The 14,976-nt window shown below is 39.3% G+C and overlaps 1 protein-coding gene across 6 annotated transcripts in view; it reads left to right on the forward strand.

The window, feature by feature from the left end:
- xrcc4 (X-ray repair complementing defective repair in Chinese hamster cells 4) overlaps positions 1–14,976 on the forward strand; it is a 156,016-nt gene that overhangs the window by 82,357 nt on the left and 58,683 nt on the right. For all 6 annotated transcript variants that reach the window (XM_015360694.2, XM_069187508.1, XM_015360684.2 and 3 more), the window contains one exon: positions 3,665–3,780. In XM_015360694.2, the coding sequence (XP_015216180.2) occupies positions 3,665–3,780 (116 nt within the window). The remainder of the gene's footprint in view (positions 1–3,664; positions 3,781–14,976) is intronic.

Here is a 14,976-nt window from a genome sequence, read left to right on the forward strand (position 1 = left end):
CAGATCTGAAACGATCTCTCAGATGGACCAGTCCGAAGTGTGGGTCCTGCTCTGGTGTGGTCACTCGAGTGCAACCGGATCTTGGATGGCCATCTGTCCTGCCGGTCTGCTTACAGTATGTGATCCTTCATTCAATATCAATCAATCAATAAATCAACCAGTCAATTACTTGTGCCATCCTTCACAACAGTTTGCCACTGAAAACTTTCAAACTTGTGTAGCAGTTAACATTACTGTGTAGCTCGTCTGGTTAGGTAGCAGTGAAATAGTGGAGCAATGGTCAGGGCTGACTGCTGGTCAGAAAGTCCTGGGTTCAAAACTCAGATAGGGGCACTGCTATGTTACCCTTGAGAAACTTATGGCACTGGTTGGTAAACACACACAAATGTCAGTTGTATAAATAAGTAGCAAAATCTGTTGGCTTTTTTTTTGTTAGCAGGAAATATGATCGGCAGGGTCTCAGTTTGGGATGGCAGACTCTATTCAGAGTGGAACACTGTGCAAATCTCCTGTTTTACACAGATCTACATTCGTTTTAAAGAATAAGATAAGATCACTTTATTAGCCATATACAATTTCTTGTATGAGGAATTTGTCTTTTCGCAGACCCCAGCTTGCTCTCCATGAGACACACAGACAGGGAGAGAGAAGCTGGGGGTCAGAGCGCAGGGTCAGCCATTTATACAGCACCCCTGGAGGAGTTGGGGTTAAGGGCCTTGCTCAGGGGCCCAATGGAGTAGGATTCCTCTGCCGATCACAGGATACGAACCAGCAACCTTCCAGCCACAGGTGCAGATCCTTAGCCACAGAGCCACCGCACCACAAATAAAGCATGGGTTACTCTTTCAATCTTATTCATTCTTAAATCTATGCCTGTTTGTTTTTATTGTTTATTTTTAAGAACAGAAACTTGAGAAAAAAAGCCAAAAAAGCAGAAAAGGAACGGGTGTTTGATCGCTGTGTTTAAAGTTCTGAAATGTTGAAGCGCACGTGACTCTTGTTACTTTCCACTCTGACAATCCATTATACCACTGACAAGGCATTTACCTCTTATGATGACCAAAAAATGGTGTGGTTTTTGTGCGGTTTTGATGGCTTATTACCCCTGTGAATTATCTGCTCTTTCTAAAAGGATGCCTCTTGTATTAGAGAAGCCAACAATGTAGGAGACTGCAGTCACACATGAAGCAGGAAAGTACAATCTGTTAAAAGTGTAGCTGCCTTATGTATCATTATGTTATGTATTTTTTTCTAAATAAACACTACCTATGGGGGACTCTTCCTTGTATTAACAAGGTCCAGCAGATCCCTTTTGGTGGCACGCATGTCCAGTGTTTTAAATGTGTGCTATCCACCGAATACTGAGCAAGATAAGCAGATGTACACAGCTATCAATTACTGTATACAGTATCTCAGTCAGTCAGTGGATCAGTAAATGGGGTTCTTCAGAAGTTAAAAAAAATGCTTTTAAAACAAACTGTTGCAGTGCTGTTCTGAAGCTGTATCATTCTGATGTATTTTTGATAAGGTTTTTATTTTGTCTTAGTGGCAATATACAGTAGCTGTAGTAGGTCTTTTTCCCAGAAACAGTTCTACAAGACCATTAGAAGGTTTACGTCTTGAAGTCTCAGCCTTTTTTTCTTTTCTTGTTTCATAAATATATGAGTCACATCCCCACCTCAGATTATTGCTCAAGAAATAAACAGATCATTAATCATCCTTGACTGAAATGTAGAATGCTCTGCAGTTGTGAACAAATTGATGTACTTTTTTAGCTGCAGGATAATTAGACCCATTTACTTCTATACAGTGGATGTATTGCCAGTTACCTCAAATATATAATCCTTCTTGAACAATCTCCTGCCATGCCATTTGCATTAATAATAATTATTGCCTTTTTTCACCTAAGATCTTTGATAAAAAAAATAGAATAGGTGTTGCAAGCAGCTTTAGAGCTTCCAAGCCTAACTGCTAGCACTAGGTGAGTGACATGCATGAGTTAACTGTGACCAGCATGAATGAAAACTGTAATCTTACTGTGAACTCTAGGTTACACGCGTCAGTTAATGGTGACCAATATGTATAAAAACCCTGCGAGATCTAGGTGGCATGCACCACTTAACTCAAGGTTATCTGTGTAAGACATCTCCTTCACATTTGCGTGTGGCAATGTCTTGCATACCTTTCACAGTGCCACCAGCAGGTCATTTTCTAGTAAAGCTATGGCTTGTTTAAGAAACTTAACAGCACATTCAGGTTGAGGGTACCCAGTATATAGAAAGCATCTTTATAAGTGGTCGGTTGTCATATTGGTTAATTAGTCACAAAATCTCAGTGACATACAATTATGGTTAGTTGTAAAAATACAACAAAGGAAAGCTCACAAACAGGAGCTCATGTGGCTTATTTGATTTTGAGTAGCTATGTGATTCATGGATATTTTTTAATAATCTTGATCTTTTTTTTGTCACTAACTCTGCACAGTTTATTCTGTTTGTGCTTTTGAATTAGTTTACACTGCGTTTAAGAAGAAAATGACTGTCGCAGTGGTTGTAAGTTAAAGGTAAACGTTAGAAATCCAAACCGGCGGAGAGCCAGTGAAAAAGTTTTCAGTTGCACCCCCAGAGATACCAGAAAGTATCAGAGACACCATGGGAGGCAATGGGAGTCTCGGTTTTCCCTTAAATCGAGTTTGCCAAATATAGTTTTTTGGGGAAAAGAAAACTGTATATATTTTTGTTAAAACAGCATAAGCTGTCTTCTAGAATCTAGAATCTACCAAGAATCCCGTGGCTGAGTCTCGTCTATGATGTTGACAGCTGAGCGTTGTGGAAAGAACAGTGAGTGTCTGCTGAGGTGGCTTGGCCGGCCAAGCAGCCTCAATACGTTTGCCCTGTGAGGTGGGACTTCAAAGTCCAGGACTTCCATTAAGGGCCTTAACTGAGAGGTTCAAGGTGAGAAAGGCAAGAGAGGAACTGCAGAACTGTCAAAGAGTGACTGTGCTGATAGCAGGGTGTTTCAGACCAGAGCTGTCGTGGAGCCAGGCAGGAAGAGAAGAGGAAAGCCAAGGAAGTAGTATGTCTAACTAGTAACTAGTAAAGTCCAGCCTATGGCGTAGCGTAAGAGTGAGAAGGACCTGTTTCAGCAGGAAGTGTGATCTGCTGAGCAGGAGGAGAGAAAGAGTTGAAAAATGCTCTTGGACCAGATTAAGTGGGGAAAAAAACAGTTTGTAAAGAGCAGAGCGCCATGGAATAATTTGGTGCAGTGTGAACTACGGCAAATCCAGTTTCGTATTGCAGCATTTTGCGATTGACTTCAAAGGGTTCCAGTCTGTGTACAGTATGTGTGGAAGGCTGCCTTCACCAGCTTTATTCTGTTTACAGAGTGGAGCTTTAGATTGTTTCTAGTTTCTGCTCCAAAGGCTGCTGTGGAAGGCTGGTTGCTACCTAATGAGAGTGGGGGGGGGCTGAGTGGCCTGCTCTTGGTTGTAAATTTCTACATCTTGTTATGAAATCCTGGCTGACATGAAAATATAATGATCTTTGTTTAGTTAAAATTATGGCCCCGCAGGTAAATGACTTACCCATTACCCCTGAGCCACACAGTCTTCAGTCTACATTGATCAGGCGGGTGGCTGAATGCTCTCTATGTCTTTACTGTCTAGAAGAGACACTGCCACGGTTGAAAGGAAAAATCCCGAAGAGCCAGATTATGAGGGAACAACGGATGAAGAAAATGAAGAGAACAATGCTTGTTCCCAATCTTCAGCATCAGCCAGGGGTAAGATAAAAGGCCTTTGTCCTTTCCAGGGAAAATTATGACCAGATATTGTATGTAAGGGTGGACTACAACAGAGCCAAACCAGAATTAATCATTTCCTTATGAACAAGCTTCTCATTACTCAACAAAATTACAAACAGCAGTTTACTTAGGGGCTTTCAGAAGAAAAAAAAATCTAAGCCGTTTCTTAAATCCTCCTAAAAAAAAAAAAGATAAATACGTTTCTTGTACTAGTGTATAAACTGTTAAGATTTTTAATGATTCAATTAAGTTCGCAAAAGAACATTGAGCATTCGTTATGGCTTACAGGGAATCTGTTATGAAAGTTTAGTACATGGGGACTGCAATACAGTTTGGAGACAGCCTACCAAACCAAAGATTCTGTGATACAAAATTAGATTCTGTTGCCATCTATAGCCTACAGTACATAGAAAATGAGCATTCTTATTTTTGTACATATGAACCTTGACTATAAAAGAATATTGTGAACACTTTACCATGTCGTTTGTTCTTTTTTTATTTTGCTAGCTGGGTGGTTGCATTCTAGCTGTGCCAACCAGAAAATGAGGTTTTACATCTGCCCATTAGACCAATATACTGTACCACAGGAGGACTTTTCTAAGCAATATTTTAGTTGCTATTATGCTATCAACTTAAAATGGTATGGAGACTTACTCAGTACATCCAATTTAAGAGATTTGTTTTACATGTTATTTGCTTTTCTTCGTGGTGAAACACAGAGATGGCTGATTGTTGTTTTTTTTTCTTATAATGAGTTTTTTCGTTTCTTATTCTGTGTCTTCCAGTTGACGCCTCACCATGTAAACCACAGCTTTATTCTTTTGGAGGTTATTTATCCAATCCAGTCAACCTAATGATGTTCACATTGACGACATTTAGTTATTTAATCAGTTTGACTGTTTGCCTTTTTCTGTAGTGGAGCAAACCTTCAAAAAATGTTTCCTGAAAACCTACAGTGTGCACCACATTTCACAACCCGGAGCTTTCTAAACAGATATTTTAGTTAAAGGTAGTAAGTGAATAACAGAGGTTTAGAAAAATAAGTTAAGAACCACCTTCTCCCACTTGGTTTTTAACATTTGATTTTTGATAATTGCCATAATTTCAACCTGTTGGAGTTGTTCCAATAAAAGTCCTGAGAAAGCCCATCCCTGAGTAGCAAATGTTAGCAAAGAAATGGTGCACAGCATTTCAAAGGGAAAAAAGGTCTTCCTCTGTTTCATTGCTTCAGGAGGGGAATATGTATAATTATATGGTAATTGTGGTTTGCCTTATTGCTACTTTGAGAGTCTCCCTGGGTTTTTGTGGGTCAATCTTTTGACTTTTGCCTGAAAACAGGCTGGACGCTCTTGGCATTTCAGTGCTGTGCGCTGGTTGCCTGTTCTTTTTCTGCCCCATGGGTGAAGATGTAAAACCACAGCCCCATCTGGTTGGTACGTTCTCTAGGTCCCCCTGGTACTTTTCCAAAGAGCAGCAGAGGCTCTGCACCCTCTGGCCACAGTTTAATTGCTCTGCTCAGCCTGGAGACACAGACACCCCTGCAGGACGATGGCCACACCGCTGTCTTACAGTACTTCTTCAGGTCTGCTGCCTGTCCTCTTTGGCTGATTCTGGGGGGGCTGTTTCTGCTTTCATCCTGACCGATCTGTTGAAATCCCTCCCTGTTTTGTCCAACCTGTTATTTTTTGAGGAAACGTCTTTAATATCTTTTTCATCCCCTATTTCTCCTATGCTTTTTTCTTTCCACACTGTTATTTTTGCTGTTACTAATAATTTAATTAATTTGGCAGACATGTTTTACAAAGTAGGTTACAGAAATTAAGAGGCCAGACTGCATCAACAGCAACTCTGCTGCAGAGCCAGGTACAGAAGGGCCTGTTTTACACGTCATACAGTGTGATTGATTTACATATTCAGGGTGATGTATCCTTGTGGTAACGATTTCATTTTCAGTTCAAACAGTACTATCACTCTAGCTGTAAGTCTACTCACTGTGTATCTTTATCCCTGAGTAGCAAATCTTAGCAAAGACATGGTGCAAATGTCTTTTAAATATTTGGAGAGTGAACATTTCATCATCTAAATTTGTTTTTTGTTATTTATGTGTGGTTATAGAATGAACATAAATTGGCAGAATTCAATGACAGATCTAAGGATCTGTTATGCTTTTTTAAATCAATTTATTATAAGAATCTAATTTTTTAGCTCATTAATTTTTTGTCCAATTTAACTTTTATGCCAAAATATAACGAGATTTTACACCTGGAACAAAAAAAAACTGCCATATGTTGTACGTCTTGCTCCCCTGTAAAGTCTGTGTTTTTTAAATGTTTAAAAGAGCTGCACCTTCATAGAACTCCAGATGGGCCAGATGTTGAATGTCTCCAGATGCTTAGAGAAGCTGTATATTTGGTTGTAATGCAAGAACCCAGGTTTATACTACAGTATGTGGTTGCAATTCATCCTGCTTGGTGAACTTTAAGGTTGGTACATTTATGAAGTAGTCATGTACTGTATATTTGTATTTATACGTACAGTATGTGCCTACACTTACTGTACGAAAACTTTGTGTTCTGTGTATTTTCCTTTAACACATTATGTCAGATATCAGTGATAATGTGTCTAAAAGTATAAGGATTCCTATAATCAGCCCTAAATGAGTTTATTTCCCAGTAAGCTTAGTTTTGTGGGTTCAGCTGCAAAACCTTCCTGTGAAATATTAGCTCATCAGTTGATATTTTAATGAGTGGTCTTATGATGGGGATGTGGCCCTATCACAATCATGTCCGTTGAGGTGTCCATACCCTTCGTAGTGACGCTGTTCCTGACAAAATAAAGGGGGCGTGTGCACGACTCTTCGGCTTTCCTCCTGCGTCTCCTGTTGTCTGTTTGTCTCTGTAGTTCTGGGAGGGAGCTTGTCTGTCACTTGATGAGACAGAAAGGCCGTCATTTCTACCAGTGATCTGGGAATGAGGAAATTAACCTAAGTGGCAGTAATATTAGGTTTAGGAAAGGGGGGATGCGTTTATTCCAAGCAAAGAAGTGTCTAAACGCTTGCCGCTGGTAAGATTTTCAAGTGATGGACAAAGACTGCATCTACGGAGAGGAGTTCTGTCGCTGAGTGTGTCCCTGGCTGCTGTTTCTCTTGCCAGTGTTTCATCAAAACCCAGGTTTCTGTGAGTGATAAAATCTTCATTGACCGTACAGTGGAAATACTTTCTGCTCTAAGTGTAAGCCTTTTTCAGACAGCCGGGAAAAGTCTGGGAGAGGTGTAGAAATTGCATTTAACTGAGAGCTGCTCCTTCTTGAAAATCCTGAGGTTGCATAAAGCTTAAAAAATTGGAACTTTAAGTATATGGTTTCTGTTTCTGAAAAAAAAAAACACTATTAAATGCACCAAGGTAACTTAACCCCAGCATTTTCAGTAACTTATTTTTAAAAGATAAGTCAGTTTTTTTTTTACTTTTCGTTTAAGGGTAGTATTATTTATGAATGAGTTGGGTTTATTTATTCATTCTCTGAATATCTAGATAAAGGCTAGATGTAAACTTGTGCATATTGTTCTCCTAAGGTACATTCACGAGGACGTTAACATTTTCTCTGGCGAACGTGAGGGCAACAAAGATTTGTTGTGCTTTAACCATGTAGAGGCTCTGCTCTAAATATCATAGGCTGTATTTTCAGGTTAGTGTAACGAGGAGGTAAAATTTAATTATTTGTATAGCACAGAGTGAAGAACCATTAGAATTAAAGTCTTGCAAAGGTGTTTTGTCTTACTATTAAAAAAACATCTAATAGCATTGTTATTTTTCCATCTAAGAATGAGACAAGGAGCTAGTTCATATGAATACTGTATGATTAAATTCAAACTATGAGTAGAATTACAGTATATGAGTGAACATACTGTAAAATAGACGCTGAGAAATAGAGAATGGGTTACAAAATCCGGGAGGCCATTCAGCACCTTTCTAAGTGGTTACTAAGCAATGATCAGTCCTTGAAAACCATCCAGCTGTTTGTTCCCAGAGCATTAAAGGCAACATTGTGATAATGCAGTTTGATCCAGACTCCCAGCACTTATAATGCCAAGACATGCCTCATATTTTCGGTAATAAACGCCTGGGCTCTTAACTTCCACTTGACTCCTTTGATTTATTAGTAAGCTTGTTATTGCCTTTTGGACAGACTTTTTATACCACCTTTTTATTTTAATCCTTAATATCTAAGAGGATTTTGAAAGCTTAAATCATGCCCTCGTGTACATACTAAAGAAACATACAGTAGTGCACTTTGTTTTACATTAAATTGAGATGATGAAATATTCTGGTGTGCTGTATCTGAGCTCCCAGGTCAGCACTATCCTTTTTGGAAATCTAGTTCATAGACGTGAACACAGGAACCTGCACAGTTTTTATTATTTTGTTTGTGCTCTTTTAACTTTGACGTTCTTTGCAGTGTTTTTGTAATCTTAAGCATGGCCTTTCCGGTTATATATTTTACTTTCGAGCGTCTCAGTATGATTTTCTGAGATTCAGACTTTCTCACTACCTGTCTGCCTTTCTCCCTAATGCCTGATACTACTGTGGACGGCTGTGAGGGTTCTTCTGTAATCTGTGTTCTGCCTCCCTGTTGTTGTGTCTTTGTATTGGCCACCAGCTGTATCACTCTGCAACTCACAACTGGCAAACCACTGAAGCTCAGCAGGTGTGAGCCTGGTCAGTACCTGGATGGGAGACCTCCTGGGGAAAACTAAGGTTGCTGCTGGAAGAGGTGTTAGTGGGGCCAGCAGGGGGCACTCACCCTGCGGTCCCAGTGGGTTCTAATGCCCCAGTATAGTGACAGGGACACTGTACTGTAACAAGGCCCTGTCCTTTGGATGAGACATAAAACCGAGGTCCTGACTCTCTGTGCTCAGAAAAATCCCAGGGCGTTTCTTGAAAAGAGTAGGGGTGTTACCCTGGCATCCTGGCCAAATTTCCTATTGGTCCTTACGAATCATGGCTTCTTAATAATCCCCATCTCTGAATTGGCTTCATTACTCTGCTCTCCTCCCCACTGAGAGCTGGTGTGTGGTGAGCGTTCTGGCACACTATGGCTGCCATCGCATCATCCAGGTGGGGCTGCACGCTGGTGGTGGTGGAGGGGAGACCCCATTACCTGTAAAGCGCTTTGAGTGGAGTGTCCAGAATAATAATTGCTTACACTTATATAGCGCTTTTCTGGACACTCCACTCAAAGCACTTTACAGGTAGTGGGAACTCCCCTCCACCACCAACCAATGTGCAGCATCCACCTGAAGATATATGAAGAATGCGACAGTATATGAAATTATATAACGGTCAGTCACTATGAATACAACTTTTTTGCTAGCTCTGTCTGTCAACAGCAGAAAAATTTGCCTTTATACCTTTACTTTTTTGTGTTACTCAAGTTAAGAGTAGGGTAGCACTTTACCTTCTGGGGTATCTTTTTATGGCCCAAATTCTGAGCTCGTGCTATCCAAAACCAATCTGTATCAGTGTGCAGTATAATCCCTGTCCTCTGTATATTGCACTGGCTCCCTGTAGATAGATAGATACTTTATTGATCCCGTGAGGGAAATTGCAGTGCAACAGCAGCTTAACACACACAACACAGCCACAGTGTAACGAATTATATAATAATAGTACAATACATACAATACAATACAAAAGATGAAGTTCCCATACAATACAAGAGTTACTCACAGTCCGGACACACAAGAGGAAACTAGAACAGAACAGTACACAGAAAATCGTATCACACGTATGAATATAAATATAGATGTAACCATAGATATAAATATAAATGTATTGCACAGGTCCCTGGCATATATTGCACAAAAGTGGTTGTAAACGGGAAAAAGAAAAAGAAAAAGAAAGAGAACAGATGTAGCAGTAGATGTGTATATCTACACTGTACAGTGGATTTTAAGAGACTCCTGCTTGCCTGTAATTGGTCCAGATTACTGTTTTACCAGATTACTCAGAACAAATTTTTATTTACAGTGGCAATCTGAAGATTCATTTATATAAAATATATACACTGTAGGCACTTGTGTTTAGTGCTTTGGTCAGGGGTGCAACAGCGGTATTCTACTCTGGATTTTAATATACAATTCTTCCAGCCAGAGTCCAGAGCCATTGCCTCTATTCCACACTGCTGCTGCCTTTAACACAGACCATTACACATTTTAGTGAAGGATTTTCAGTGTGGGGTGTGTACATGTCTCAAGCAAATTTTTTTAACCACCAATGTCTTCCACGGCCAGTTATTACATCATGTTAGGGAACAAATATGACAGAACCTTTTTTAGACATTAAAAAAAATATATTATTATTTTACATATATTTCACATTTAAGGCAAAAATAAAACCATTGTCAATTCTCAAAGGATTATATTATATAGGTGTTAGGTTATTTTTATTAAAATAAAGACTGAAAGATAAATAACTTAATCCTGAACCATGAAAAAGAAAATAAAATACATTGAACACCTTTGTTGAGAAGCTTATGCGCTTTAGTCATTTGCTTATCTACAAGATCATGGCTATCTGAGGGAAATAAAGTGAACTCCTAACGACTGCAGTAAAACACTCTTTAATTAGTGGGCTTATGTATGAAACTTGCAACAGCTAAAGTAAAACTTTTGCCCTTGCAGCTTATCTCACAAGAGCTGTGATCTGAAGCCAGGGGTCAAGGCATGTAATTACATTTCCCTTCAGACTGCTGCAGCTGACCTCTGGAACACTGGGAGAAGACCAGAGGTGGTGTTCAGAGTAGGAGGCAGACAAAATCTTTTATCCATGACGATGATGGTGTTCCAGCCAGCTAGCTGCCTGACGTCAGTCCTCCACGCAGACTCCGTATCTCTGAAGGGGATTCAGACATGTTCCTGAAAGCATGTGTGGTCAAAAGGGCAAAGGCTTCCCCTGTTAGCTGACATGTCCAACAATGGCATTGTCCCCGGATGGCTTGATCATTAAAATGACTGGGATCAGTTTGAAATCCTGGTAAAACCACGCCTTTCATGAGCAAGGATTTCTAGTGGAGTAAAACAATTAGAAAGAAGAAAGAAGAATGCATAAAAAGAGTAATATAAACTATATATACGTTTTCTTGTATACCACTAAACTGACCTGAAACTTTCTTGTAAAACCAACCTTATGGTCAGTGGCAGCTCCAGCTGCCCTTTGTATTCTCAAAAGAGCCATCTTTATTTAGGGTTCCTTTACACTAATGTCATATTTATTCAACTGGAGCCCAAAAGGACCTAGAAGTATCATATTATACTCGGGTCGAGAGTCATGTGTTAACTGCTGAGTTAAAATACTGATCGGCTATTGTAATGTCAGAGCACAGTCTTAGATTCTGTTTATATCCCAGTGCCTTTTTGCAACAGGGCAATGTTTTTTGCTAAACAGTATAATTGCTATTGTCCATTATTTAACAGAAGAAATCAGTGAAGACTACTTGCTCTTTTGCCAGTATTAAAATACTTAGAGTGATAACCCTATTCTTAAGACAAGGTCTTGTCTAGTCTTTCTGTTAATTAATCTGATGCCCAGCATGGAATGGGACTGAGTCACTGTGCTATTCTTTCATGTTTGGTAGGTTTAAAATAAAATGAAGAGATTACCTTCCAACACCCAGTTCCGAATTTTAATTTAACCAAATTTAAAAGTGGTTATGATATAAAATAGTATATTGAAGGGACAATAAGTGAAACCCCACTAAAATATGCTTGTTTTTCAGAAAACTTATTGGAATGGGGCTGTACAGAACAGAATGGAAATAATGCTATAATTAGTTCCTTAAAACACCCTGGGCTGCCCAAGTGAGATCCGTGCGGGTGTGTTTCTTAAGTGTATCTGGGAACCAAGGTAATATCTAGTAACTCTTACTCTCCAGGGCTTCCACAAATGACCAGCTTTTGTTTGCTTTGGCGTAGCTGAGTAGCGCTGCAACAATAGGTTATTTTATGCTCAGTTACAGTGTTTAGAAACAAGATGATGCTGTTATGCCAGAAGGCTAGAAGTGAGACCTGCAGTACTGTAGGTATATTCAAACCACAAAACTGACTTCATATTTGTACTGGGTACATTGTGTAAGGAAGGAAGTTAAGCAAGTAAGCAAGCAGTAAGTCAGTCTTTTCACTGCTTGAGTTTGAAAAAGCTTTGGCTCATTTTCGTTGATTATATTAGGTTGTGATTGATGGCTGGCAAAGGAGGAAAGCCGAGCAGGTTTCCAAGTTTTAATGTTGTTTTGCAACCCTGAACGTGAGTCACAGTCCCCACTGCTGAATCTGTGTCAAAAGACAAGGAGGCAGGGGTGCAAGGGCATGTTTATTCATGGTTACACGTGGATGTAGAACAAATACAGCCCTATTGCTCGACTCCATTCCTTGGAAGTAAAATAGTAGGACAAAGAAAGTCCACTTGAATTGCGTTTTCAACAGCAGGTGTGGAACATCACGGATTCATGTGTCGAAACACCTGAATTGAGAGCATGTTGGTTTGACATCTGTGATCTCTGTACATTACAGGTATGTCAGTGTACTGACCACTGGTAGGTACTGTATAGTAAGTGAAGCATGCCAGTCTCAAGGATGAAAGTCATGTGAGCCGGGCGGGAAAAAGTAATAGGTTTACTCCATGCTGAAAAGAGAAGAAAGAAAACACAACGTTTCGGCTGTGGAGCCTTCTTCGGGTGTGAGAAAGACAGGACAGACAGCAAAGATTAAGTAGCATAGGAGGACACCAGCCGGGAGAGAGGAGGAGGCGGGAGCAGGGGAGAGGCAGAGAGGCCACTCGGGTGGTGCGAAGTGGGGAGAGGTGAAAAGAGGGGTGAAGTCGAACCCTGCATGTGAATAGAGAAGATCACACGAAATGTGAGCTGTGCGTCAGCTAAGAAGAAGGAGAAAGAATCAATCAAAGTGCAGGGTAAACTGATCTAACCCATGTTAAGATCAAAAGTAGTTATAGATGGGCACTTACTGGCAGCTCCCACAGTGGAGAAAAAAATTCTAAAGGAACTTATCTGTTGTTAATTGGAACAAATATCTCCTTATTGTAAAATCTGGTGCTGCAGCATGAAGTGACTAACGCAGTTTGTTGAGAATTGTTCCAGTTCTAGTTCTGGCAGTGTAATTTGGCAGGGGCTTCGTTTTTGTTTTTTTTAGACAATGGCTCTCTTGGCTCTCACGTGGTAATCCCTGATTTTTCACAGTCTTTAAATGAATTGAACTTTTATTAAGACGTGCGAAGGCTGAATGTGTCTGCTTATGTGTTGGAGCTCATACATTGGTTTGTGTGTTGCTTGTCAATTTAAAACTGCTATTTTCTATGTTTCCACATTGGAAGTGATAATACAAGTGCCGTTGCTTAGAGAAGACAAAACTCTACAGATGGGGAAGATACTTCAGGAACTACAAGTTATGCAAAAGCTAACTCTCAAACGTCTAACAATATGAGTCTATTGCAGACCTCAAATAGGAATAATTTAAACAGTACAGATGGAGGGCTTCAACTTTATTATTAAAAGAGTATCATAGTTATTGTTTTAAACTGTTTCAGGTGAATTATAAAATAAAAAGCAATAATTTTAGAAAGCAGAATATAAGGAATTAGGAAAGGTTTACTATCTATAAACACGTCTAATAAACAAGGAATTCGTAGAAAAACATGGTGGGCCTTCAGAAATTATTGGTTTAATAGATAAATTAGGAACATGTTTGTAAAAACAAAAGCACGTTATAGAATATATAAACCTCCGTGTCTGAAGGAAAAAGAAAAGTACAGTGAGCTGCAAATGGTAGTCAAAGGGATATCAGCAAAGTCTTTTTAAAAATACAGCTCATAAACCCATAACCTTAATGGCAGAAAGAAGGTGTGTAACAAAGTACCACTGGGCCAATTTATACTACAGTAGTATATAGAAAAGCAACATACCCTAGGCTGATGATAGTTTCTGTTCAGTTTTTGAAGGATCTTGTTCTAACAAAAAAGATCTTTGTTGCTAATAAGAAAACAATCAAGTTACTGGTATTAGCATCTATAAGAATTAACAAATATACTCGGTTGTGTGCTATACATCTTAAATAAACGGTGTTGTGTGTATGTGTATACCCTTAAAGGAGCATTCTCAACACGCATGTGGAGCAAAGGTACTCACTGTACCACTGATTGAAAAAGTGCAAATCATATGGCCCTCTAACAAGTGAAATTAAACTAAACCATTGAACAACAGGGTCAGTCTGATTGCTCTATCCGTTTCCTTCAGTAATGGTGAACATATAGGTCATGGTTTCTATACTGAAATAGTATGATTTTGAAAGAATATATCTTGTTAAAATAGTTGCTTTGATTTCTTTGAACAGATAATAGTAGCATGTGATATAAGTTAAGCTTATGATGTGGTAGATTTACATTTCTGCACAGCCTTTGATAAGGTTGTGCATGAAGCATTTGGTCTTTAATTGACAGCTGTGGAAATCCAAGATAATGTATGTGCATAGTGTGATGACTGTGATAGTGAGGAGAGAGAGCTTAAACTGGACAAAGATAATGAGTAGGATACCACAGGGACTTGTTTTATACCCTGAGCTCTTCCTGATTTACATCAATTTGCATGATCTAGATTCCAGTAAAGATAATGAAGATTTGTAGATGACAGAAATATAGAGGGACTGACACATACCATAGAAACAGAAAAGGAGTTTAAAATAATCGGATACCATTACAGTGTGTGGTGACTCCTGGAAAATCAAATCTGATATAGATATAGATAGACAAATATTTACACAACAGCAAGAACCGTACATGAGAGGTGCTGATTTAAAATCAGTTTACAAAAGGATTTAGGTGTGTATGTGAATGCATCAGCATGTTCATCCAGTCAGATGATTAAAAAACACTGAGAAGTGAAAGGATGTAGTGAAAGTGAAGAATTGTAATCAATGGTTGTTAAAGTTAGGGATACACTAGAATGATCCCATTTTGAATATTGTGTCATGGTTTTGAACTCCCAGTCCCAGAGAGCACATTGCTGCTCTGGAATCTGCCCCCAGAAGACTCAGAAAGACAGTTCCTAACCTTAAAGGTATATCCTTGCAGGTTTAAGGATCTGAATCTCTTTATCCTGGGAGAGAGTAGACTG

This window comes from Lepisosteus oculatus, chromosome 3 (assembly GCF_040954835.1).
Source record: "Lepisosteus oculatus isolate fLepOcu1 chromosome 3, fLepOcu1.hap2, whole genome shotgun sequence".
Classification (NCBI taxonomy): domain Eukaryota; kingdom Metazoa; phylum Chordata; class Actinopteri; order Semionotiformes; family Lepisosteidae; genus Lepisosteus; species Lepisosteus oculatus.